Here is a 27,260-nt window from a genome sequence, read left to right as displayed (position 1 = left end):
TGGTTGATAACAGGCTCCCCACCAGCGCCCATCCCCATGCACAAGAGGGAGCCGACACCCCAAATTCTGCCGGACCCACCTTAGGGGAGGAACAGAGGGAAAAACCACTGTAGCCCAAGCCCTTCTGTTCAAATGGCAGCCTCCGCCCGCCCTCCGGGGGCCCCACGGGGTCTCCTGTTCCTGCCTGACCAGAAGGGAGGCAAGGCCTGAAGTCCCAGTGCAGACAGAGGAAGTGGTTCTGGAGACAGTGCCTGAGAACGGCAGCTTCCGGGCTGGACCCTGGAGCCCAGGGAATAGGAACTGAGGGGCTCAGAAGCAGGGAGGGGCTGCCCCCCCACCAGGGACCGCCTCCTAGCGGTGGTCTCTAAGGGTAACTGTGAGCCCCTGCAAAGGGGGCCTCGCCTCGGCCCACACACGCCCCATGGCAGTCCAGCACGGGACGCAGGGCCCACAGGTCTCAAATGATGGCAGGGCTGCCTGGAAAGCAAATGTGCTGTTTTGCCAGCTCAAGATGCCCCCCCACCCCAGAAGGAGGTGCTTCTGGCAAAGAATCTGGAGACGTCGCTAGGGCAATGAGGGAAGCGAGAGGCTCAGCTGCATCCGTGAGGCCTTGGATGGCAGAGCCAAGGCCAGCGGCCAAAGGAAGCCAGGTGGGGAGGCCCTTGTGGGCGAGCCCGCTGCCTCCCCACCGTCAGCAGCGGAGGGGTGCGTCCAGGCCTGAGCTCTGCACCTGCAGAACTCCCAGAGGAGCAAGGCTACTCTGTCACCACCGGTGTCTACCCCTGGGCAGGCCATCCTCTCTGGGAACTCAGTCCAGCCCGTGAGGCCGACCAAAAGGCCTCTGAGGTGTCGCGGGGGCCCCAACACCCATGGTCGCGCCGATGCGGCACGTTATCTTCCTTAACCTTCACGGCCAACACCTGAACACCTGGACAGCAGGTGCTCTCTCACGGGCAGCCCACCCAAACCCCACCAGGAAGGCTGGGCTCCTCGGACCCGGGAATCGGAGGATTTGAGACTGAGAGGAGATATTTTGGAGTAGAGAATAAAGCCCGGGGACACACCTAAAAAAGCCCTCAAATGAAAATGAATATATACACACATTTTGAAGGAGTACATTCGTAATAGGCAAGAGGTGTTAACAGCCCAAATGGCCGGGAGCTGATGAGCGTATACACAAAATGTACTCGAGCCACACTCGGCTGTGGAAAGCAATGAGGCTCTGATGGGTGCTGCCACGTGGATGAACCTTGAAGACATCACACAGAGTGAAAGAAGCTGGTCAACGAAGACCACCTACTGTATGGTCCTATCTCTTTCCTTTCCTTTCTTTTTTTTTTTTTTTTTAAAGACGGAGCCCAGTGCAGGGCTCAAACTCATGATCCTGAGATCAACACCTGGGCTGAGATCAAGAGTCAGATGCTAAACTGACTGAGCCACCCAGGCGCCCCTGGTCCTGTTTCTAAGCAAGGTGCTGAATAGGCAGATCTAGAAAGACCCGTCACCACTTAGGGCTGGAGGAAATGGTGGGGGGGGGGGGGAAGGGGGGGCCACGGCTAAAGAGTAAGGGGAGTCTGTCTGAGGTGATGGAAATAATCTAAAACTGGATGTGGTGAGCACCACTCTGCGGGTGTGCCCTTCCGATGAGCGCACTGTGTGGTCTGTAAAGTGTATCTCAATAAAGCTGCTTTGACAGAAATAAGCAAAGCGCCTCCTGCCCAGAAAGAGGAAAGAACAGAGAAGAGCAGAGTGCAGCAGGCCCATGAAAGGTAAGGATTACTCCTGGGAAATGTTGCATTTGTACACACCCAGCCCCCCAACACACACGTGCCCTGATCTACACAATCGTGTGTCCTGGTTTGTGGTATAAAATGTGTTTCTTACCAGGAGCTGCAGCCCGGCAAAGTTTGACAGGCAACTCTCTGGGCAACACCAAACTCACGATTCCTGGAACACAGGCCCTTCGCCTGCCTGGACCACTCTGTCCCCTCTGAGACCCGGGTCCCCCAGCACCACCGCCACCAAGAGGGCTCTGCCGGCAGGGTGGGAGGCACTCTCCCTGGGGTGCTGTGGCCCTCCGGACTGGTCCCTCTCCGAACCTTGTCACGCTGCACTGCTTGCGTGTCGTAGGGAGCATCCCCAGACAGCGGCCACATCCAGTGTGTCTCTGCACGTGGCTCTGGGCGGACGGCGCCTGGCCCAGGGCAGTGGCCGAGGTACAGGGGGTGATGGTGCCACATTACCACCTCTGAACCGTCCAGGGGGTTTTAAATGGCTTGAAGGATGATCTTCTGGAAAAACCCTTGTTAAGGTTTTTAAAGTATGAGGACCCCTCCGAAAGTATCAGGCTCAGATGGTTTCACTAGTGAATTCTCTAAAAGTTATAACGTGAAGACTGTGTTGTTTACGATGTTCCAGGACACAGAGGAAGAAAGAAACACATCCAAATTACTTTTGCAAAGCCAGTGGGACGCTGACACCAAAACTGATAAAAATAGCACACACGTGGGGCACGTGGGTGGCTCAGCCGGTTAAGCAACTGCCTTTGGCTCAGGCCATGATCCCGGGGCCTTGGGATCGAGTCCCACGTCGGGCTCCCTGCTCAGTGGAGAATCTGCTTCTCCCTCTCCCTCCCCCCCAGCTCATGCTCTCCCTCTCTCCTGCTCACTCTTTCTCTCAAATAAATAAAATCTTAAAAAAAAAAAATAGCGCACACGCACGCACCCCACACACGGCGGACCAGGCTCATGTGTGTATATCCGTGCAAAACTGTATGTCCCCACCTTGCTGTTTAAACCCGAATAAATTCCAATAGATTAATGTCCGCAGTACGTAAAAGACGAAACCATAAGTGCTAGAAGAAAACCTGGAGGGCATGTTTCCTATGATCCTGGAATGCAGGAAGCCTCTAAGCAGGGCATGGATCCCAACAGAGGAAGAAAAAAAAAAGAATGCACTTGACAACCTTTGGGTTAAAAACCTCTGTTTGGAAGAACACACTATAAATAGAATTGAAAGTCAACAACTGGAAAGAAGCACTTGTAGCAGCTACAACAAACATGCACAAGGTGACAATTTCTTAAGAAGAAAATGTCAACACCACAAGGATGAACAGCCCAACCAGGGCAACGAAGGGCAGGAAGGAGCCGCTCACAGAGAACCCAGGGCCCTTGGCCTGTAAACAGAGGAGATACTCCCCTTCACACCCAGAAGGACGGAGGAAATAAAGCCCCAGTCCCATAGCTTTCCAGCCCCGTTCCCCCATGCCAGGCCCAGGATCGCTGTGCTGCGAGCACCAAAATTTGGTGTGACCGCTTAGAGGCCAGTTTGGCAACATGGATCAACACTTTAAACGCACCTGCCCCGTGGTGCAGAAATCCCACTCGTGAAGGTGGGCCGTCCCATGCACACGACTCTAAATGCGAGCATGCTCATCGAAGCCTCACGCACCACGGTGAACAGTGGAACAGGGACGGTAGGACCGGAGGGACCTGCTGGGCACAAAAACAGCACCAGGATAATGGAGAAATAAAAAGCCAGTTGCAGGAGTCTGACTTCACTTGATATCTATGCAAAGACTTCTCTCCACGGGCACCGAAGGACGGTCCACACGTGCAAATCCCAGAAGGACACACAGTGCACCCAGCTGTTAACAACAGGCTGCCGTGGGGAAGGAGGGGGAGGGTGTCCAGAAAGACAGACTTCCTTTGCAAAGTTCCTGGGATCATTATTTCTTCTCTCCCAACCCTGGCCACGCACTGCTCTTTGGGATGAGACAAGAAAAGCTAACTGGGGTCCAGAGTGGACAAGCCTGCAGAGGGAGGGGCACCGTGTGAGGAAGCAACCAAGCCCGTCCTCGAAGGGCTAAGGCCTTCGGTTTTCATTCACATGCTTGTTCCGCCAAAGCCTTCCGGTGCCGGGCCCGCGCTGGCCGGCTTTGCCCAGCACCGCGTTCGTTCTGCCGAGGCCGTGCTGGAGGAATCGTGCCCACGGCACGACGAGCCGCCGGCCGCCGGGGCAGCAGTAACCGGGCGTGCGCAGGGCGGACACGGGAGCCCCGGCGGCCCGACGATGAAGCCCGTGCCCGCCAACCACGCCCCCACACGCGAGTGGCCAAGGCCTCCCAGGTGATTCCCACCTCTTCACATTCTATGCTTTGACGTCAAAACCTCTGGGGGTCCTAGGTCCTTCTAGAAGGAGGGAGATGGCAGCGGAGGGAACGGAGAGGGGAGACTGAGCATGGGAGCTCCATGGCCCCCTCTTCAAAAAAGCACGTCCCCTTTTATCCCTGTCCCACTGCTCAGGGAACTGGAAGCTCAGGCCCGGGCACAAGCTGCCTCTGCTCACCAGCTACATCCCGGAGCTCCAGGTACCCCTGGGATTCCCGGGGGGGCTCCTGTGACGCCCACGGAAAGCCCCAGGTCAGGGAAAGCCGACCCGGAGAAAGGAAGTCACATCGTGCCCAGAGAAGAGCCTCCGGGCCCGCTCCCTGCCCCACGGCTCTGGGGCAGGCCACCAAAGGTCCACGTTTGGCCACAGCAGGCCAGTGTGAACAAGTGGCATCCTCCAGGCCAACCGTCAGAACCCGGAGTCTGGCCAGGCCTGCCCACCCTTCAGGGCACCAGGTGGGGGTCCGAGCGCGGTCCTCCAACACTGAACGTGTCCCCTGTCCAGGCCACACAGAGCGTGGCTGTCCGGCACAGGCACTCCCCCCGACGGCAGCCCCGCGGTGCGGACCCTGGCTCCCAGCGGCCGTCCCGGGTCCGGGAGGCTGCGGATGCAGACGCAGCTCCTCTTCGGACAGCTGCTCCAGCTTCCGGGAATGAGCACGCGGGAGGCCTCAGCCAGCACCACGTGTCTGGGAGCCCGGGTTCCATCCTGGGGCCAGGCTGGGTGGTCAGGGCCACAGCCCCCAAGCAGGGAAGCGCTGGGACCCGCCTCCAGCGCCTGCCTCCCTGCCCTGCCCTCGCCTCAGCTGTGCCTGGCTCTGTGTAAGGCATTCCACAGCTGCTGGGGCTGCGTTCCCTGCACGGGCTCTCGTTCCTTCTCCCGCCCTGGGCTGCGCTGGGCAGACAGCCGGCCGGGCCAGCCAGGGGAGGCGGGTCCTTTTTCCCGGGCCCCGGGGCCAAGTTCTGTCCTTGCTGCCTCCTACTCTGCCCCACCTCGAAGGCCACACCCCTGGTCCCGGCACTGTCCTCCTGCACCCCTGTGCACGGGGACTTCCTGCCTCAGACACAGAGGGGAAGTGTGCTCGTTCCTAGCAGGGGAAAAGAGAAAGAGACCCAATCCCGAAAAGCAAGGGGGTGCCTGGATGCTCTCTAGGGCCGGGTCAGGAACACGGGAGGAGCTCAGAGCAGAGGGGTCTTCCAGGTAAGGCAGCTCGGTGGGAACATCCCTGCTAAAGGCGTGGCCTTGTGCTGCCACAAGAGAAACATTTAGAGGCACCTGGGTGGCTCAGTCGGTTAAACGGTTGACTCCGGATTTCAGCTCAGGTCAGGATCTCAGGGTCCTGGGATCGAGCCCCACGTCGGGCTCCCTGCTCAGCGGAGAGTCTGCTTCTCCCTCTGCCTTCCCATCCCCTGTGTGCACACGTGTGCACGCACTCTCTCTCAAATAAATAAACCTTTAAAGAAAAGATAAGAAACATCTAGCCCCGCACAGAAGGAAATTCTGCAGGCCTAGGGCCCAGGGCATGGTGAGGTGCGAGCCCACAGCTCTGCTTGCTTTAATCACACACAAATGAGTCCCTCAACATTTATCAAGCTCCTGCTGTATGCCGAGTGCTGGATGAAACGCCACCAGGGAGTTCACGGGCCAGTGTCAGGCCCAGAGTGGACCCTAGTTAGTGGGGTGTCCTGTGAACACGGTGTGGGGGGAGTCCTGGGCCTTTCCTCCCTAATCGCACAGTGGTCGCCCTCCCCCCCACCTCCCCCCCCCCCCCGGGCCTGGCACATTCCTACCCACGTCACTGGCTGACCCCTCCTCCCCCTTCACACTCAGTACACACCTGTCTTTCCCTGAAGCCTCCTCTGCCCAGCCTCCTCCATCCCTGGGTCTCTGCTGGGGGTCCCAGGAGCCCCGTGCTTCTAGCCCCCGCTGTCCCCCACAGAGCTGACACCGTTTCTGTTCTGTCCCAGCCCCTAACACAGGCTTGGTGCAGCAGGAACCCAGGTCCACCGAGAAGGCAGGCAGGCACCCCTGGTGTGCACAGACACCATGCCCACCGCCAGAAGCCTGGGGACCTGATGGCCACCTGCCTCAATGCTCCACCCATAGCCAAGAACATTTCTAGATGTTATTAGTCAGAGGGGAACCCTAACTGAGACACTTGGTGAGTCTGCCCCACCCCAATTCCACAGCCACCATCACCAGCCACACCTGGCACCACCGTGGAACAGGGTTCCGGCCCCACTGCCTCAGGACAGGAGCCCCAACCAGTCCCTTGTGGGACAGATCAAGAAACTGAGGCTGGAGGGCGGGCAAAGGGATGGCTCACAACCAGCTGGCCCATGGGACAGAACCAGGCCCTGGGCAAGAACTCAGCAAGAGCCGGTCCAGGGCCCTTCGATCCCCACCCTGCCCAGTCAGCCCCAGCCTCCCCCAGGGCTCCCAGTTAGCATCCGGCGACGGCAAAGCAGCAGCCTGGAGACTGAGCAGCCTGTGCCCGCCTTATAAGGCAGTCTCGGGGGAAACTTGGCCGGTGTCAGCCATGGAACCAGAGGTGGGTGGTTCCCAAGGGGGAGCGGAGCCAGTAGCTCACCGCACAGACATGGTTCTGGGTCCAGTGGCCCTGCCCCACCCAGAGCCACTCATGTACGGGCAAGGGAAAAGCAGGGACCTAGGCAAGGGGACAAGGCCATACTCACCCAGAGCCTAAAAGAAGCAGGGATGACCGAAGGGTGACAAGGAGGGTCAAGGGTCAGGGCCTGGGACCAGCAGCCTCAGAAACACAGACCCCGATGCACCAGAATGGAGCAGGTCAGACCTGTGGGTTATTGGTTGACCAGGAAAGGATCTGCTTGGTCCCTGCAAGGTCTCATGGGGTCCCTGGGGTCCTGATGTCCGAAGGGGCCACAAAAAGCCATCTCACCCCTCCAACATTGTTTTATTGAGCACCTGCTACATCTATGTCACTCAGCCAGTAAAACAAACAAACAAAAACAAAAAAACCTTGAAGAAAACAGACAACAGCCTTACCCTCAAATAACCCAGAACCTAGTAGGGCAAGGAGGGGATTCTGAAAAATACAGAGCAAATGCTCAGAGTGGATATCACTGGATTACAAGTGAACCTTAGATTCTAACTTCTAGATTTTCTAAATCTGAAAAGAAAAGGTACGCTGAGAAGCTATTTTTACACTAGAAGTCTAGCAGAGGAAGAAAGTTTCATGCAACACAAATAATTAACATTGCAAGCCACACACAAGATATCATAGACCAAAAAAAATGCAAAAAGGCACAGGAGTCAAAGGAAGTGACGCTATTTCTGACTCTAGTAGGAGGGCTTCGTGGAAGAGGTGCCATTTGAGCTGGGCTTTGAAGGATGCATATAAGTTCAAAAAGCAGCAATGTGGAGAGGAAGAAGGTCAGGGGCCAGGGGCCAGGGGTCAGGAGGTCAGGGCAGGAGGTGAGGAAAGGTGACCTGTGAAGGCCGTGACAGGACCAGAGCAGGAGGAGCCCGGGGAGCAGGGAGGTTTGAGCTGGACAAGAGAGGGAACCGACTGTGGAGGGCCCCATGGACAGCAGGCCAGGGAAGGCCCAGGGCTGGTGGGGATTTCATCAGTGCTGTGCTGTAGGAAGCTCCATCTGGGAGCAACTCGGCCGTGCTCCCTGGAGACCCTGTCCTGCACCTGAAGCCACAGTCCGGAAGGCAGAGGGCACAGAGCTCCCTCCCTCCCCGATCCTTCACCCCTGAGGTGCCAGCTGGCCTCAGGTGCCAGGGACGGCGTGCCCACAGGGGGCAGTCGGAGCAAGGCCTACAGGGTGGGGGGTGGGGGGGCTTCTGGGAGGGGGCGGAAGGGGATGGGAGTGCCAGTCCAGTGGGAAAGACGGATGGGAAGCCAGGTTGAGGGGCAATCGGATCTGTGTCTGGATGGACTGGACGGGATATGACCAGAGGAGAGGGAGGGGCGGGGGAGCAGACAGAGCCTCAGAGCAGGGGACCCCCAGAAGCCACCGTAACGGATTCCAGGACCACACCTCCCCCGGAAGGGCCCTGCCTGCCACCGGGCTTGCCCAGGACTCCAAGAATGGACATCCAAGGCCGAGCCAGTCAGGGCCAAGTTCTCCAGCCCACAGTGGGCCGTGCTTCCTCCTCCTCACCCAACCTCTCACACCCTGCATTACTGCCAGGCCCCAGGCCCGGAGTCACCGCAGTGCTGCCCAAAGGGAACAGAATCCTCCCCAACGGAGCCATCCGAGCCCCCACTTCCTCCAGCCCTCCCCCTCCCCCTGCATTCCTCCCCTTTGCAGCCGCCTATCTCAACTGCATCTGTCCAGCCTGAAGGTTCTCAAACCTGTGAGCACCGGTCTCAGAAAGCCCCTTCCCCACCCAGCTGATGAGACACAGGAGGTCCCGGCACGCGCATGTATACACGTGCCTGGCACACCCCCCCCCACCCCCAGCTCACGCTCCGAGGCAGGAGGACAGCCACTGGCCCATGAGCTGGACCCCCATCTGCTGGACCCACTGGCTGCTCTCTGAGGGGCACTGGGGTGTGGGCTGCTGACCGCAGGGCTCTGGCACTGGGCTTGGACATCTAAACTCTCTTCCACGGACAAAGTCTGCAGTTCCCTCTGAGCTCCAGGCTCCTGGGCCCCTCGGGACGCCGCTTCAGCTCCCCTTCTTCTTCTGGATAAATCCTACTTTCTCCAAGGCTGGCTCAAGCACCTTGGGCTCCGGGAAGACCCCCACAGCCCCCTCGATGGCTCCTGGCTGCTCTTTACTGACTGTTCTGCTCCTGAGGCAGAGCCAGCCTGACCGGCTCCAGCGGCCCTGGCTCCCAGCACAGCCTCTGGGCTAAGTGGGGCCCCGAGTAGCATCTGTGCTGGAGGAAGACAGTCTTGCATCCCTGAGGCTGTGCCCTGCCCACCCTGATGACCCAGGGCAGAACCACCCTGGGTAGACGCCCCCCCCCCGCCCATCCCCCAGAACCAGGACCGCCTCCTCACTCATCCAGCACAAGCTGCCATCAAGATCTGGACATGGACGGGCCTGGTGATGACCATGTCCCCAACCACATCCTGCCTGACTCAGCTGGGCGTGAACACCTCGCCCATGGGAGGGGGTCGTATCTGGTGGCAAAGGCCCTGGGCCAACAGAAGACCACTCCCCGCACACTGGGCACGCCTTCGTGCCAACACCACAGTATCTGAGTGGGTGGGTGTGGCTCTGCAGGGTCAAGTTTGGGGAGATGGGAGGGTGGGCTGAGGCCCAGCACTGCAGCAATGCAGAGTCTTGGCCCCCACCCCCATCCCCAGCTGCTCGGTCAAACGAAGGGAGCTGCTCCCACTGAAGCGTGAGGAGCGCTGGCCCCCATCCAACACCCCACCCCGTCTGGCGCCGAAAGCCGCCCCAGTCCCTAAGCCCACGGACCATGGGAAAACTTGTGTTCAAAAAGGAAAACCCAGAAAAACTGAAAGCAGGGTACGGACGGGCTATCCGTGCACGGATATGCTCACAGTGGCCAAGGAGCTGTAGCCTGGGGTCCGTCCGCGGACTCTGGCGTAAGTGAGCATGAGCCGAGTCTGTGCTGAAGGAGGAAGTTGTGGGGCGGGGGGCAAGCAAAATGAGGTCTGTCCGCACAACAGAATATTACTCAGCCGTAAAAAGTAAGGAAATGCCGACACAGGCTACACCACAGATGGACCGTGAGGACACAGTGTTCGGTGAAGTCGGCCAGACACGGAAGGACGAGCACTGTCGGATCCCACGGAGGGTAGACGGGGGCGGGGGGAGGGTCGCCAGGGGCTGGCAGAGGGGGACGAGTTAGACGGAGGGCTCTGACTCCCCCAGAGGGAGTTAGTGCTTGGTGGGGACACAGTTTCGGTTTGGGAAGGTTCTGGAGACAGATGGTGGAGTTGGCTGCCCGACAGCATGAGCGTGCTCAATGCCACTGAGCCTCACACTTCACGACGGTTCAAGTGGTCAATTCACGGTATACGTATTTTACCAAAATTTTAATAATAATAACAATAATTTAAAAGGTAAATCAAAAACCTAGACTGTTTTGTTTATCCAACCCAAAGAATACTTACTGAGCGTTTACTGCGTCCAAGTCCTGCACTTGGAAAAGGTTTACAGCCCCGCCAGCCCCTGATCACCGCATCCCATGGCCAGACGTTCCCAAGCGGGCCCCGGTGAGCTCCCCACGGGAGCACAACTCTGGGTTTGGGCCCTCGGAGCACAGCACCCAAGCCCTTGGCTTCCCTCCCTCACTGGAAGAGCATCCCCAACGGAGCTGTGTGCAGGTATCATGGGGCTCCCCGGCCCAAGGACCCCTTCCTAGCTGCCGCCAGAACTGGGGCACACAGAGATTAGGTATTCTTGTTTCCCTTGCCTCCAGCCACGACCGACCCTCCCTCCCTGAGGAAGAGTTGGAGGAAGGTCCTCCAGGACAAAACCTCAGGAGGGCACGAACCCCCTCCTCCCACCCAAGGCCTCTGCCTCTGGCGGGTACTTACGGGGCAGCCCGCAATCCCTCCTGAGCAGGAGTCTGCCTCCCCGTGGCCCGGCAACCAGCGACACATGGGAGCCGGTCCTTGGGTCCCAAACCACGTCCCAACACGAGCCTGTTGCCTCCTCATTCCCCAGACTTCCAGACCCCCGCCGTGTGGGGCTCTGACAGCAGAAGCTCTACACCACGGTGCATTCTGACCAGTAAAGGGGGCCCCTCGAAACCCAAAGATGCTGTGCAAAGCCCCAACGCAAGCCAAGCTTGCTCCTGCCTCCCAGTCCTTCCCCAATGGACAGAAAGGGCTGCCAGTCCCCCTCACCAGCCTTGGGACCCCTGCCCTGCTGTATTCCTGGCCTCCCCAGAATCGTGTCTCCACCCACCTGCTACCCACCCCCTCCCCCCCATATCCAGACTCCAGGGCAAAGCCAGCTCCCCATCCCCGAGCACAACAGCACGGAGCACTCGCTTTGGCCACTCACCCTCTTGGCTCTTGGGTGGGGCCTCGACCACGGGGTGCTGGGGCTTGGGCTCCAGCCTGTTCTGCAGCTGAGACATCAGGGTGTGTTCTGAATTCTCCAGGGTCTGGGGTGGGATGGGGGAGGCGGGCACCTCGGCTGGCTTGGGCACCTGGATCTCGACCCTCTTGGGGGCTGCGTCTGCAGTGGGAGCTGTGGGCCCCTCGGGGATCTTGGAGGCAGGGGTCTCCATCCTCCGGTGAGCTGACTCCTGGGGCTTGACTATGGTGATCTCCGTCCTCCGAGGGGTGGGCTCTGGCGTCTTGTGGCCCAGTGCCTCGGCTCGCTTGAGCCCGAAGCGAGACGGCCCAGCGGTGCTGGTGTTCTCCACCTGCTTGGACGAGATGTCGATGGAGATCTCCGTGCGCCGGGACACGGGCTCGGCCTTGGGACCCGAGAGCTCGACCCTCCGCAGGGCAGCCTTGGGGGATCGCTGGCTGAGGGAGTCTACATGGCGAGCTGCGGGCTCGGAGTTCTTCACGCCCAGGTCCTGGAACTTCTGGGTGGAGCTAGCCACAGTGGCCCGGAGCACAGGGGTCTGGACCCTCCGGTGCGGGGTGGAGTTGGGCGTCTCGGCCTCCTCGACCTCAAAAGATCTTTTCAAGGCTGGAAAACAGAGGGGGGGGGAATGTGAGGAGCGGACGGTTCGGGAACGCGCTGCTGAGGGAGCAGGCAGGGGTGCTGCCTTGAGGGGCCCGGGAGACTCCTGCACCCTGCACGTCTCGGGAAGAAAGGGGACAGCCCCACTCTCCTAGGGCACTCCAGCACCAGCAATCGCACACACACTGGGAGAGAGAGAGAGACAGAGAAGGCTGGAGCTTGGAGGACACCAGCCTCTCTGTCCCCCATGGCCACGGCGTGGATGTGGCAGCCACGTTTTCTATAAAGATGTTCTGGCTCAAGCGGAGCTTTGATTTCTTCCTTGGCAGCCTTCCTTTATCCCTCCTCACCTCCGCCCAGCGCAGACGCCACCAGACACAAACACACAGCAGCAACTGGGCAGGGTGGGGCGGGAGGCGTCCCCAGTCACACCAGCCACAACCACAATCTGTCAGAATCATGACGGCAATGATGTCATCGTGACAACCGACATCAACCGCCAACACGGGCACTGGGTTTACCATGTACGTTCACTCCTCACACGACCCAATGCTGTAAATACCGGTTAACCCCTGGTACGGATGGGGAAACTGAGGCCCTGGTGCTTAAGCAACGTGCCCAACAGCGTGGAGACAGAGCGGCGGGGCCAGAAGATGCATCTGTCCAGCGGCAAGGCCCAAGATTCTGACTGCTTGGCTGTCCTGTTTCGGGCAGCAGAACGGAGCCCTGGCGTGGCAACTCTCTCGGTCCTCACCCTCGGCCGCATCTGCCTCCGTGCTTTGCTCCCTTCCCTAGCTGGACCTGGACCCCCGTGGGACGCTGGCCACCTGACTCCCACCCTGCCGCCCAGTGCTTCCGCCCGGCCACCCACTAGCTCCGCCAGGGCCTGCTCCCTCCGAGGCCAGGACACAGTGCCTGGGAAGCTGCCAGCCATCCCCACGGTCCCTGCGGCCACACTCCCAACAAGAACCAGCTGCTCCCACCATAAAGACCAGAGCAGGAGAGGCCCACGTGGCAGGAACATTCACCAGCTCCTTCCCGGCCGGGCCCCCAGCAGGCCCTCGGCGGCCCAGGGTGCCTCTCCCACCCCTCGCCTCACCTCGCCAGCCCAGCTCCCCCGCCAAGCCCAGGATTTCCTAGGACCCTGCCAGTTCCTCCCCGGGCCCCCAGCTGGCCCCGGCCCCAACAACAGCAATCTGGGGCCATTCTCAGCACCACCCCCCAACCCTGAGCTTCCCCTCCCCCAAATTCCAGCACAGTCTTGTCTCTTCCCAGTGGACGGTGCTTCCTCCAGAGATCAGGGCCTGGCGGGCGGCTGAGTGGGTGGGTGGCCAGAGAAGCATGTGCTCATAAGCACTGGGAGAGCGAAGAAGCAAAGGAGGCCCTCATCCCCGACGTCTGGCTGCCTGATCTACCGGTTCCCCAAAGGTGGCACCCCAGCAGCACCCCTCTGAGCCCTGGGCACATCTCCTTCTCGGGGCACAAAGGGCACAAAATCCTGAGTTGCAAAGCTCAGCGATCCCAGAGGCCCTGCAGGGACAGAAGTGTCCCTGGTCAGGGGGACCTAGCATGTCAGTGAGCACCCTGTCTCGGGGATCCACCAGCTGCTCAGCTCTGCTGCTGCCTGGCAGGGCCCGTGTGCCCCATGTGGCCAGAGCTTCGGGCTTGGCAGAAGAATCTGGAAATCTGCACTTTTTTACGTGCCATCTCCTGATCTGTATATGCTGGCGCAGAGGAAAACAACGCCTCTTAAAACACGGAGCAGTCAAACAGAAACCCATCCACAGGCTGCAATTGGCCTGGGGGCCCAGCGTGTGACCTCTGGTGGAAAACGTGGCCAAGGGCGGTGGGGTCCTGTGCTGAGTGGCAGGGATGTGTCCAAGCAGGGATGCCAGCACCTCTCCCCTGGGGCCTAGCCTCTAAGAGAACCACAGAGAGCAAACCGCTCATTCCAAAGAAGGCTGAGGTGACAAAGGACAGGGCCAGGGTGCATTAAACTGGCCAGAAAGTCCAGAGCTGAACACCTGGAACACCTGGAACCATGACCTCATAGGGTTCCCCGGAACCTCGAGGCATCTGGTCTACCCCCGGCCTCGAGAGCACTGTCCAAACTGCCCCTCGAACGGTGGTTCCTGTCTGTCTGTCTGTGAGCTCCCTAGAGGTGGGGTCCACACCCCACCCACCTCGGCACAGGCATTTCCAGGTGTCCCTGGGGTTAATCCGTGGGGCCGAGTTGGAGAACAGAAATCAGGGGGGTAGGCCTTTCCCCATGTTCGCCCCAGAATGAGACGACCTCCTCTCTGGGAGTACCGGCGAGGCCTGTGACCCCATTTGGAGAGCCCTCTCCCTGGGAAGCCCATTTGGAGGTGCCCTTAACCACCGACCCAGGAGTTAGGACCGTGCACCAAAGCAAAGCCTGGTCCCTGACACAGGCACCAACGGTCGCAGGGTGGTGATGAATTCGAACCCGACCCGCACACAGATCACTGCTGAGTCGGGCCGGCAACCCTCCTCCCTCTGCAGGTCACCCCGCCACAGCCATCTCCACAGACGCACGCTCCCGTCCCCACCCGCCGCCCTCTCCTCTCGCGGCTTTGTGCCCTGTCGCAGCACACGCCACCCCTGGCCCTACATGACCTGGGAGCTCCTCGTCCCACTACACCATCGACGAAGGTGTTCACCCTCGGGCTTCAGGCACCATCCCATCCTGGGTTACTCCTAGGCCCCAAGAGAACAGGAGCAGTTCCCACCCTCAGGGTGGTGACGTCGGCAAGCCGGCTGCATTGTTAGGGTTGTTCTGGAGAATTTATGCCATCCCCCCAAACAAACTTGATTCCAAGTCCCCTCCAAGGCCAGGCTCGCTGTCGCCTCCTGCCCTAGCCCAACACATTCATACGTCCCCCTCCCATGTCATCCAGGCCATGTCAGGACTATGGTGATTGGCTTTGGGGTGGGGGGTGGGTTTGGGGTCCCCGGACCCTTTGTAACTCCACGAGCCACCTCTTTGTCCCTTCATGGGCCTCAGGTGCTGCTTCTACATGAGCTGAAGGTGGGAGCAGGTCGCAGGTTTGTACCTGTGGGCACGGAGCCCCGGGGAAGCCCCAGACAAGGGGCCTCGGGAGCAGAGGGGCACCGGGTCTTCACCGCCTTTTCAGCCTGAGAAGCTCCACCTTCCTCTACGGCTCTGTAATGAGTTGAATCGTGTCCCCCAAAAGATATGTCCCAGTCCCAACCCCCAGAACCTGTGAAGGTGACCTTACGTGGGAAGATAAGGTAAGGATTCAAGATGACACCATCCTGAATTTAGGAGGGGCTCTAAATCCTGTAAGCGGTCTTATGCAGGAGAGAAAAGGGGGATTTGAGGCACAAACTCAGGCGCCGTGAGACCAGCAGAGACCGCGGTGATGCAGCCCGAAGCCAAGGGACGCCTGGGGCCACCAAGAAGCTGGGAGAAGCAGGAAGGATTCTTTCCTCATGCTTTTGGAGAGTATGACCCTGCTACACCTTGACTTTGGACTTCAGGCCTCCAGAACTGTGAGAATAAACTTCCGTGGTTTGAGCCCCACAGTCTGTGGTAACTTCTTACGGCAGCCCCAAGAAGTTACCACAGCAACCGCTGGAGGGGCGAGGCCTCTGTGCTGCAGGCCTATCTGGGCTCTCTGGCTGGTGCTGCCACCCTGCCCTGTACCCCAGCCCCTCTCCAGGGACCCAGGAGAAAAAGCCACCTCCTTTTCCTCTCCTGGAATCCACAAAACCCCAGACGGTAGGAGCAGTCATCAGGAGTGACCCTGCTCTAGATTTACACCGGGAAATTTGGTGATGAAACAAGATCATTTTTGAAGGCAGGCCTCGCAAGGGACGCCCTGTACAAAGCTGCCTCCCCACGGAGGATGTCGTGACACGAGCAACACCCAGCTGGGAAAAATTAGCAGACCGTCCTGAAGCTTCCCCCCCTCAGAATCCTAAAAACACACCCTGGGTCCCAGGCACACACATACAGCCCCCGTCCTTGGAAGCCCCCTCCACCAGCTCCGGGGGGGGGGGGGGGGGCGTGACCTCCCCCGGTGGCAGGTACCCCTCCCCTTCCCTGCAAGGGTAGAGCCAGCCAAAGGGTGTCCACAAGTGGCCACAGAAGCCAACAGGAGTGCTCATGAGCTGGTCATTTTGCAGATTTGAGACGCTATGTGACCGAATGTCAGATCTGATGCCTGGGCAGAAAAGCGGCCTCTCACTGGACCCGTGGAGAGCCGTGGGGAGCAGCACGGAACTGCCTCCTCTTCTGTCTGCAAGATGTCATCGAGTCAGAGGGCACGAAAGACATCCACAGCTGGACAGGACAAACCAGACTGCCTCGGAGCCTCAGACAGGTACGGGGCAGTCATCTGGGAAGAAGAGATCCTGCCATCCATCCCCATGGGGCAGGAGGTGCCCCGGCTCTGCTTACACTGTTCCCAAAACAAGACTGCCCCCCTTCTCCCTCCTCTGTATTCAAGTCCCTCCAAAGCCTCAAACCTCACCTGCTCCCAAAAGCCCTCCCTAATGGGCATCGGGCGTCTGGAGATGGTGGTCCGTGCACCTTGGCCTGCTGCTGGGAATTTACCACAGGAAATAATCCAAAGCAGAGGATTTATGTATGGGGACGTTTGCATCAGCGTTAAAATAGCAAACGCTGGAAACAATCCGGGTTTACATAGATTTTCTAAACCCATATGCCAAAGTCCTGCGCTGTCATCAAAATCACGGTTTTGAAGATGAGAAATGTTGAGAATATTGAGTAAAAATAGCACGATACAAGATGCGTGCAAAGATCCGACTGCGTCTCACACGCACATGTGCGGTGTGCGTGCACGCTCGAGGAGGACGCGGTCTCTGGATGGAGTTCAGGTGGGTGCTTTGCTCCATTAGGCTCTCCCGCCTCTTCCCAGCATGTGTGCACCAAGTGTGGGCCACTTACCACTTTCAGGGAATAAAACCATCAACGCTCTTTTTTAAAAACGGCCCTTGCTGTGAACAAGGGAGGTTGTGGATGATCACACGCTGGCCCAGCCCCACTCCTCCTGCCCCAAGGCCTGGCCCTCCGCAGCCCACTAGCCACCTCCGGGCCCTCTCCAGATGCACGTCCGTCCGTCCGTGCCGTGGGGGTCGAAGCAGGAGCAGCAGGATCTGGGCCTGTTTAAGGAGGAATGCGTGGCGCACAAGGGTTCATTGTGAAGGCCCCTGCTCTGACCACAGGCTGCGGCGAAGCTCTCCGGCTTCCGGGAGCACAGAGCGGCCGGTCTGGGGAGGGGGCACCGGGGCTAGCCACAGAACCCTGCTCCAGTGGGGGGGCTGAATGTCATGGAAGGAATGTCAGAGACCAAGGTCAGAACAAACCCAAGCACAACTCCCGGGGGACGGAGCGCCGGGGACGCTGCCGATCGTGGGGTCCTGTTCTGGCCTCAGGCCCCAGGAGCACCCGCCCCGGCCAAGCAGAGCCTCTTCCCGGTAGTGGCAGAGCAGGTTCTGTCCCTGAACAGGGTGGCCACCCAGGAGCCGGGGTCGCGGCCCACCAGGCAGGTAGTATTGCCCTCCTCCCCATCCTGAGCCCGCAGGGCAAGGCCACAGGGCAACGCCACCCCGGAGGTGACTGCTCGGCCGTCAGGACACGCAGGGCTAGCCGTGGGCCCTGGTTCTCCTCCCGTGGGGGCCGGGCCCTGGCGCAGGCCCCTGGCTCTGGGTCAAGGACTCCAGCGGGGCCTTGGCGGGGACGGAGCGCAGTCTCGTCGTGGCGGACAGGAGCTGGGGGCTGGGGCCACGAGAAGCTTCACCCAGTACAGCAGGAAAACAGGGCAGACAGGACACGGGTAAGTCATGGAAGTGCCAAATCCTCCAAAGGAAAAGAACCCCAGGCCACAAAAGCAAGACTCATTCCAACTAAAGAATGAATTACCTACAGAAAGAGGGGCCCAGCAGGGGCAACTCCAGGGAGGGGGGCGGGGGGGCAGGGCAGAGGGCCAGGGTGCTCTGAAGGGGCCGACAGTCGCTGCACCATGTGGGGCGGACGGCGCTCACCAGACTGCGCTCCTCAGTCAGGGCCACGGGGAGAAGCTTGAACTGGGAGTGACTCGACCTCAGTCGTCATCACTGAGTCTCTGCTTCCTGGACTGTCCCACTGTGGCATTGACAGGATGACACGATGGTGCCTGTGACCTAATTACCACTGTTGTTCACGTGTGCACCCGTGGGGGGGTGTGCATGCAGGCGTGTGTGGTCACCCCATGCGTGGCCAAGGTTGCACAGGCCTTACCAATGTCCCTCACCCACAGGCAGCCTCTGCTGGTGCCCAAGCCTGGCAGGCAGCAGGCTTTAGGCTGTCAATGGAGGGTAAATACCCCAGCTGCCCCCCTTGGGACAACTCTGGGGTGCACGGTGCAGGGTTCCCCGGCACTCCCAGTGGGCCCCAGCTGCCCACCTGCCCAACATGCTCGGTGCTGCACCCTCCAGGCCACGCCCTTCCCAGCCTCCTCCACTGGGGGAGTACCTGGGATCACCACCCCCCCTTGGATCCCTGTTTCAGGAGCTGCCTCCAAGGGCTCGGTGGAGGGGAGATGGCTAAGAGGGTAGGTGGGGAAGGGGAAGGAGGTGTGTCCTCAGGAAGCAAAACAATCCAAAAGGAAAAGCTTAAAAACACACCCTGGTTGAGTGGGGCCTGCCCTGGGGAGCCGAAGGCCGCAAACAGCTCGGGCACCACCAGGCAGCTGGGCCTTAAGATTTCACACAGAGAACCACATCTAACAACAAGAAAGAGGCCAAGTCCAAACAAAGGGAGAGCAGACGGATGGAGAGCAGGGCACCCACGGGTCCAAACCCTCCACCCAGCCCCCCTCTCTCTGCCTCCCCAAGGCGAGGCCTGGCCGGGCTACAGGGCCAGACACAGCCTGAGAGCCACATCCCATGCCAGCCCCACGCTGCTCCCACTCCAGCTCGGGTCTGGGGGCCAGCGAGGTGGCTAAGGCCTACAGGCTACCCTGGGCTCACATGCACGTGTGACCAGCTGAAGGCAGCCTGGGGAGCACGGGCAGCATGCACATGGCCCCTCTCCCTGGCCCTGGGACCACCAGCAGGCCTGCATTTCAACAACCAGGCACGGTCTTACCAAGGGTCCAGCCTGGGCCCCCTGGACAAAGAGGGACTGGCTGACCCCCATGAGCCCCGGGGGGACAGGGACAGCCAACAGCATCCCTGAGAACACTGGATTCGTCAGCAGGTCTCTGAACCCAGGGGAGGCCATGCAGCCCCAGCCAAAGCATGTGAGGTGCCCCCGCCCCCGCCTTGATTTATTTGGATGACTGCCGCTTTGGGTGTGAGGAGGCACCGCACCCCCCCCGGCCCGGTACCCTGGGCCTCAGGGACACAAGCATTCCAGGGTCCTTCCTGCTCCTCACAGCCTCCACCGAGGCCTGGCCCCCTGCTCTGGAATGGCAATGTGAGAAAGTGCAGGCTGGGTTTCCCAGATGGGGCCAAGAGCAACAAACAAGCCCCCTCCCTCCCTTCCTAGGGCCACAGGAGGAGCGGGCTGCCGCTCATGGCAGGGGGCCCTCCACACAGCCTCCATGGCACCCAGCCCTTCCCAGGCCATGACATTTCCAGGCACAAAAAGAATACAAAAGCCAGGAGTGGAGCAGCAGTGACCCCCAACCCATACGCATGCACATGCGTGCCTGCACACACACACACACGAGACCCCCTCGGCTATGAGCAGGGGAGCCCAGTGGCAGCTAGGGTCAAAAGCAGCCCCCAGACCCCAGACCTTCTCTTATTCCCCAAACTCCCTGGAACAGGCTCTCTGACAACCTGGCAGGCAAGCAAGGACACAGATGGAACCAGCCCTCCCCGGCCTCACTACGCAGTCCAGTCCCCCCAGGATGGGATGGGAGGTCCTACTTGATTCCTTTACAACGGCGTCCAGATTCTTCTACGTGACCTACAGAAGACACTGGTCGAATGGTGGCCCCCAATATAGGTCCAAGTCCTAATTCCCAAAACCTTTGAAAGGGACCTTGCTTGGGAAAAGGGTCTTTGCAGAAGTAATTAAGGATCTAGAGATGAGATCATCCTGGGTAAGGGTGGGCCCTACATCCGATGACAAGTGTCCTCCTAAGATACAGAAAACGAGAAGAAGGCCACGTGATGGGGGGCAGGGACTGGAGGGATGGGTCTACAAGCCGAGGACCGTCACTGAAGCTGGGACAGATGCCTGGGACAGACGCTCCCTCCGAGCACCCAGCAGGAACCAACCCCTGCCCACACCTCGACTTCGGACTGTGGGCTCCAGAACAGGGACAGTCTAAACTGCTAGTGTTTGAAGCCATCCAGTGTGGCACTTTGTTACAGCCCCAGGAAATGAACACACCAACAGAACACGGAAGAGAGAGGGAAAGTCTTGCAACCACCGTGGCTGCCTTCTGTGGATGCTGAAGCCACTTCCCGCCATGACTCACCAGCTGTGAAAAGGGGAACATGGGTACCCCGGAATCAGTCTGGCCTGGCGAGAAGGAGCCTCTCCCCCTTGGCCTGCATCAGGCCACTGGCTCACCCTGGCCCCCTCCTGCTACTTGCTCTCCCTCCCCAGCCTCAGAGCCTCCCCCATGTCCACCCGGGCCAGAGACCATGCATCCCGCCCACCTAGGATGTCCCAACTCATACCTATAATCCCAGTGTCACAAGACAGGGCACCCTGTTCACTCCCAACACTGTCCCCCCCTTGAGCAGAAAGTTCTCTGGTCGGCCTCCCTTCAGAGGGCTCATTACTGGTGTTTACCCCTCCCCCACCAGAGAAGGGTCTCGGGGTGACAGCTGTCCAGTCTGGGAGACCCGGCAGGCAGCCGGGGACAGCCGCGGAGCGACTCCTGCTGCGAGAAGTCGCTCTACACGGAGCAGAATGATGACACACGGGCACAGGGGCCTCTTCTCCCGGATGAAGGCCCCTTTGTGTTTGCTCCTGCCATCTGCCCGGTCCCCCTGGGTCCGGTGACACCAGCGTCATTCCGGGCAGGTTTCAAAGTCCCCTAAGACCCTGGACCACATTTCTTCCTTGACTACAGTTACGGGAACATGTGCACATGCGGAACAATCTTTGCAGACAGAGGGTCTTCTCCTCCCCTCTCTCAAGCCAAGGAGAGAGCAGAGCGAGGGAACGCGCGGCTGAGCTCCCAGCAGAGATGCGGACGAGATAGGGCAAGAATGTCCTGCCCTGGGTGGGGACGCCAGGCTACCCATGGAGCTCGCTCTGGATGGAGGAGGGGCCCAGCCTGGAGGGAGAGGAGGGGATACCTGACCTCTTGGCCTCCTCGGGTCGAAGGTTCTCAGATAAATGGCAGCCAGGGAGGGCAGGAGGGAGGCCCTGGGAGGGGACTGACTTCAAAACCCGAAACCACAGGCCACAGCTTCAACGGCCTCAGAGGTCACAAAGCCCAGAGCCCTTCAGCCTGTAACCCCCTTCCCAGGCACCCCAGACACCCTGTGGGGGTCTCCTGGGGGTCCTGCCCCAGAAAGAGAACAGAGCTGCCGGTTCCAGGTCGGAGCACAGCCCCGCCCCCCACAAGAGGGTCCCCACCACCAACACAGCCCTCTCCCTCCTTTCTACCCGCACCCCCCAACCGCCCACCACTCCCCCAAACACACCTTCCCCCAAGCCTCGGGATGCCGCCCTGGTCCCATCCCTGACCGCGGAGCAAGGACAGTCCATGAAAATCCCTCTGCATGGGACGCCTGGGGGGCTCAGTCGGTGAAGGCTCTGCCTTCAGCTTGGGTCATGATCCCAGGGTGCTGGGATCTAGTCCTGCATTGGGCTCCCTGCTCCTCCCTCTGCCTGCCGCTCTCCCTGCTTGGGCACTCTCTCTCTCTCTCTCTGACAAATAAATAAAATCTTGAGAGAGAGAGAGAAAGAAAGAAAAAAGAAAGAAAGAAGGAAAAGAAGGAAGGAGAGAGAAAGAAGGAAGGAAAGAATGAACGAAAGAAAGAAAGAAAAAGGAAAGAAAATAGAAAAAGAAAGAAATAAAGAAAGAAAGAAAGAAAGAAAGAAAGAAAGAAAGAAAGAAAGAAAGAAAGAAAGAAAGAAAGAAAAAGGAAGGAAGGAAGGAAGGAAAGAAAGAAAGAAAGAAAGAGAAAGAAAGAAAGGAAAGAAAATCCCTCTGCAAACCAGCCCTCGGTGCACCCGCCCGGCCACACGCCCGGTGGCTTCTCTCCCACCGGCCACCGGGCCACCATGGCAGAGCAGGACCGCGGCACCGAGGACATCTGGGCTCCACGGCACAGGCCAAGCTGCCAGGCCGTGGTCAGGGTGGGGGGCCAGCTGCCTAGGGGGACTACTCCTCCATTCTCTGCGCTCAGCCCAGCAACCTCGCACCCGGGCACTGGCTGTTCCCGATCTGTGGGTGCGGAGGAACGCCCTCCCCTTCCTCACCTCATTGACTACTGGGGGAGATGGTCAATACACTTAAAAAAAAAAAAAAATGAAGCGAAAAAAACCAGCCTACTACCAGGGGCCGCTCGGCCCAGGTGGAGCCCTCCATTAATCACGCAGCCTGCCGAGGGACGCAAGGGGGACAGATGGAGCTCCCTGTGTTACAGCCTTGGGGCGGGCAGCAAGCGGGTGCTGCCCAGGCCAACGGGAGCTTCGGCCTAATTACAGGGAACGGTGACCCCAGGGAGCAGGGGTCAGACGCCGGCCAGAGCAGCACCCAGGAGTGCAGCTGCTCCCCAGGCCTCCCGAGGAATGGTGGGGGTGGGGGACGAAGGGACGCAGGGACCGCAAAGCCCCACCTGCACCAACATGGACCTGTGGGTTCAGGTTCTGCCAACCCAGAGGGTGGAGTGGCCTTGGTCTCTACCCTCAAGGACAGGAGTGGTCCTGGCGGAGGAGGGGAGCACAGAAAACTAAACTAAAAGGAGGAGGTGAGTTTGTTGTGTGGAAGAGACCACAGCTGGACACTGAGAAGACTCTGGAAGGGGCTCCCAGGGAGCAGTAGCACCTCCACGGCGGGGGCCGGGGGGGAGGGTGCCTGGCTGTTCCAAAGAGCCTGGGGGGGGCGGGGGGTGCTGAGTGAGGTGGCCTCCAGGGCCCCTCCTGTTCGGGGTCTCACTGGGCTCTCACCAGGGACGGCAAGCTCTTGGTCAACTCTACACACGCATCTAGAACGGGAGGAGACCCTTGGACAGGTCCAGCAGGTGGGCCACGGGCAGCTGCTTGGAGGACAGCAGACAGGACCCACCACACTCCTAATGCACAGACGGGAAGGCCAGGCCCGGGCAGGCCAACGTCCCTCAGAGCCACTCCCCACCCACCGATCCCACCCCAAGCCTGGAACACTCTGCTGCCCCTCACATGGGTCACTGTAATGGGTTGAAGAGTGGTCCCCAAAAGGCACGTCCACGTCCTAGCCCCCAGAACCCATGAACGGGACCTGTTTTGGCAATAAGGTCTTTGCAGATGCGATTAAAAATCTCAAGACGTGATCATCGTGGATTTAGGGTGGGTCCACAAGTAGATACTGAGCATGCTCTTAAGAGACAGGAAAGACAAGGTCATGCAGACCCACGAGGGGGCCACGTGAAGACGAGGCAGGCAGGTGATGCGTCCACAAGCCACAAATGTCAAGGACCACGGGCAGCCCCGGGAGCCAGGACACAGGCCTGGGGCACATTCTCCCTTGGGGCCTCCAGAAGGAACCAGCCCAGCCGATGCCTGGATATGGGACTTGGGGCCTCCTGGCCCGGGCTTTACACCCCTCAGCCCGTGGAACTTTGCTGCAGCAAACTCACAGCTCCCGCCGCCGCCCGGCCTGCTGAGCCCTCTCTCTCCCACCTGTGCCCCGAGGTCCCCCGAGCTGGTCGCACACACTTGTCGGGTCCATGTCTCACTTTCCGGTGCCCACCTGGCTACAGCTTCCAGGCAGCAGTGAACGTACTCTTTTCCCATTTTACGCTGGGTCAGAAAGGCTCCGAGCGTTCATCTGCCCTGCCTGGCTTTAGGGAAGACAGCTCCCGGGGGATGGGACAGGCCCCGTCCTCCCGGCAGAGCGGGCAGCGCGCCCCAGCAGCTGGCCTGCAGGGCGTCCTCCCTTTGCCGCACGAAGGGCCTCAGGGCAGGCAGTATGTGACCTTCAGCTCCCTGGCCGCTGGGCTGCAGGTGGGCCGGTAAACAACCCCCGCCAGGGCCACACCCCATAAAGAGACAACCCTCCATTCTGCTGCTGGCCTGCAGGAGCAGGAGAAACGGAAGCACGGTCTACAGTGAGCTCTAAATCCCGTGCCAGAGCTCCTAGCAGACCACCGCCGCTGCCATCCCCCACCGCCCAGGGCTGCCAACCCAACCCCAGAAGCCCTGACCCACCCAGGCAGGGCCCGGGCTGCCAACTGCCACTCCCGATTCTTGCCTCTGCGGCCTCGGCACAGCCAGACCCTCCCTTCCACCTGCTGCAGGAGCCATCACCTGCCCAGGAACCGCCCAGGGTTCACCGCTCAAATAGGGACACCCCCCCCCCCCATGAACACCCCCGTCAGGGCAGGAAACAGAGCTGCCTGCAGGAATGATACTTTTCTTAACTAAAAGGAGAGAATTTTAGCTCAGTTGTCAACATAACTGCTCAGTGTGGGAGGGGCAGGGGCAGCTCCGCTGAGCCCAGGGCTGGGGAGGCTGCCTGGGCCAGACACATGACCCCTCTGGCCTCAGTGTTCTGGTGACAGACCAGAAAGAAGGGCAGGGCTGAAGAGCCCCTTCCAGCCCTGGAACCCTCCGACCCGAGGGCCATTTTGAAGTCCGCCGGCAGCTCCGGCTACTCTTGCTGCTCCTCAACCAACCGGCAATCCCCACGCTCAGCAGAGCTGGAGGGGCCCGGCCAGGGATGCACGGGGAGGGCCAGCCCCCCTCCTCCCCAGGGTTCTGGCCACGTTCCTCTGGGGCCAAACCCACAGCTGGCGGCCGTGCATGTGAAGGTGGCTCCCGGCCATGCTCACCTCTGGACCAAGCGGCCTTCCCTCAACCCAGCAGCCCAACCCGGAGCTGCAGAAGCCAGTGGGCACGCATCTCTCTAGCCAGCGTGGGACCCTGGGCTGACTGAGTGATTTTCTTTTTGACAATAAACTTGCAAAGATAACATCTATTGCTCTTTTCCTGGCTCTAAAAGCAATTTATGTACAATGCAGAAAATTTGCCAGACTCAAAGGAAATAGAAGAAAAAACATCGATAAACCCACGACCCAGAGAACCACTTCAATATGTTGGCCAAGGTCCTTCCAATCCTTCTGCTGTGTATATATGTGCCCGTGTTTTGTAAGCAGGCTCGTGCAGGGACGCGCTCTGAGCTGCCCTCCGGGTAGCATCACACGGGTCAAATCTCTACTCATTCTAGCACCAGCTCTCTGAATTCCTTTGTAGTTGTAAGGTCCTGGTTCCCGATCGTTCTCACCGCTGACCGCTGGTCAGGTCCATTTCTGGAGCTTGTTAAAAAATCGATTGCCAATCCCAGCCTCCTGGACGTTCTGGATCAGGAGGGCTGGGTGGGCCTGGCACCCCAAGGTGTGTCAGAGGGGAAGCTGGGGGAGGCCCTTACAAGCCTCCTCTCCACCACCACCCCCTGCCGAGAATCCTACAAAGAGAAAATCCTAAGCACCAACCATCGGGGGGCCGCCTTGGCCAGGGACCTTGGAGATGCCAGTTCAGCAGCCCCGCCTGCCCCCACCTGCCCCAAAAGTCACCCAAGGTCGGTGTCCAGCCTCAGCCGCCACCATTCAGCTCCCGGATCAGTCATGACCCGCCCCGAGGACGCACTGGGCACTGCTAGGGGCAGAGGCACATGTGACGAGGGGGGTGTGTCAGTCACGAGGCCTCAAAACCTGCCCACAGCCCACACCGTGTTGACCTTGGACAGAGAAGGTCCAGGCAGCCCAGGGCCCCCACAGCAACACACAGTTTAACTCACCTGCTACGGGAAACACAGACAGGACAGAGGTACAGCCCGGCACGCAGGGCCCCCCCCCCCACCTCCTGCCTCTGCCGAATCTGCCCACTCCTCCCCACAGACCGTCGCCCTCCTGGAGACAGGAGCAAAGCTTGCTGGTGGCTGTCCCTGCTGTAGCCATCTGTGAGCCAGGACTTGGCAGCAAGGTGATCCTGGATCCCCAGCCTCCAGGACGGCGAGGGATGAACGCACGGTTTAAGCCCCCACCCTCGGGTTTTCCTGACAGTGGCCCAAACAGACCAGCACAGTCCCCATCTCCACCAGGGCATCGGACACTGCCAGGCGTGTCCTACAAACCCAGAAAGTCCCGTTGCTTTGAACTTCTAACAGCCAATGTTGCGGAGTGCTTACTCCACGCCAGGCACAGCTCTGAGGCCCATTTAATTCTCATGGCCACCCCAAGACACGGCGACTTTACGCCCTCCTCATTTCGCAGATGGGAAGCCAAGGCCCGGAGAGGCAAGCGACTGGCCCAGCATCACAGCCTGGGCGCCGGTGAAGCCAGACCCCAGCCAGCACGCTAACCGGCATACCACACACCCTCAACAGGAGAGCGCCCGCTACTCCCCAGCGCTGCACTGAGCCCTGAACCCTCACCGCCTCTCCCAAGCTCCCCGCCACCCTGCAATGTGGACACCGTGATGCCCGCCTCACAAAAAGCCGTCACGGAGCTGGAAGGCAGTGAGGCCAGGACTGGAGGAGGGGCAGCCCCCGCCCGACTGCAGGCTCTCGATGCCCAGCTGCTCCCCACCCACCGCTGACATTTCCATCACAGCCTGGCAGGGTCAGCCCGTGGAAGGTGGCAGCAGGGAGGGCCAGAGGGCAGGATTCAGCAGTAGGGAGGGATGGGCAGATGCAGGTACAGGTCAGGAGGACCTGGGTCTGCCTGCCTGTGTGGCCTGGGGCCAGGGGTGACCTGAGTGAGCCTCAGCAGCCGGTCCAACCTTGCCGGACTCTGGGAAGACCGAAAGACTGAGCATATAAAGTGCCCAACCCCGTGCCTGGCACGTAGTAGGTGCTCGATAAAGGAGATGGTTATGGAAAGTAACAAGAGCCAGCACGGGCAGAAGACGTGCCTGTGAGCAAACGGGTAACAGCTGGAAGGGCCGGGGACTTGGGTCAGAAACAAAGAATGCGGGAGGGAGGGAGGGAAGGAGGGAGGGAGGGAAGGAGGGAGGAGGGAGGGGGGAGGGGGAGGGGGGAGGGCAGAGCCGACAGCTGGCTCCAGGGCAGCTGTTTGCAGGAGCCTGGCTTCATCATTTAAATATTAGGAGAGATGTAAATATTTGAGTGCACAGGGCAGGGGGGAGATTTTCCTCCCTCACCAGTGTCCCCATCCCCCCAGCTGCCCCGAGACTCGGTGTCCCCCAGAGCCAGGGTCCTGGGGTGGGGACAGCCCACCCAGGAGGGAAAGGACACCACTCCACCGCCTCCTACAAAGGTGTGAACGAATGATGAATGACGGCCTTC

General features: G+C 59.9%; 1 protein-coding gene across 4 annotated transcripts in view; it reads right to left on the bottom strand.

Annotated features, from left to right (window-relative positions):
• The window catches only part of SEPTIN9 (septin 9), a 151,976-nt gene that overhangs the window by 59,280 nt on the left and 65,436 nt on the right, over positions 1-27,260 (bottom strand). For all 4 annotated transcript variants that reach the window (XM_035724514.1, XM_035724513.1, XM_035724516.1 and 1 more), the window contains one exon: positions 11,155-11,796. In XM_035724514.1, the coding sequence (XP_035580407.1) occupies positions 11,155-11,796 (642 nt within the window). The remainder of the gene's footprint in view (positions 1-11,154; positions 11,797-27,260) is intronic.

The sequence above is a fragment of the Zalophus californianus genome, chromosome 16 (assembly GCF_009762305.2).
Source record: "Zalophus californianus isolate mZalCal1 chromosome 16, mZalCal1.pri.v2, whole genome shotgun sequence".
Lineage (NCBI taxonomy): Eukaryota > Metazoa > Chordata > Mammalia > Carnivora > Otariidae > Zalophus > Zalophus californianus.
Note: the sequence above shows the minus strand (reverse complement) of the source record. Positions and strands in the feature narration are given on the sequence as shown.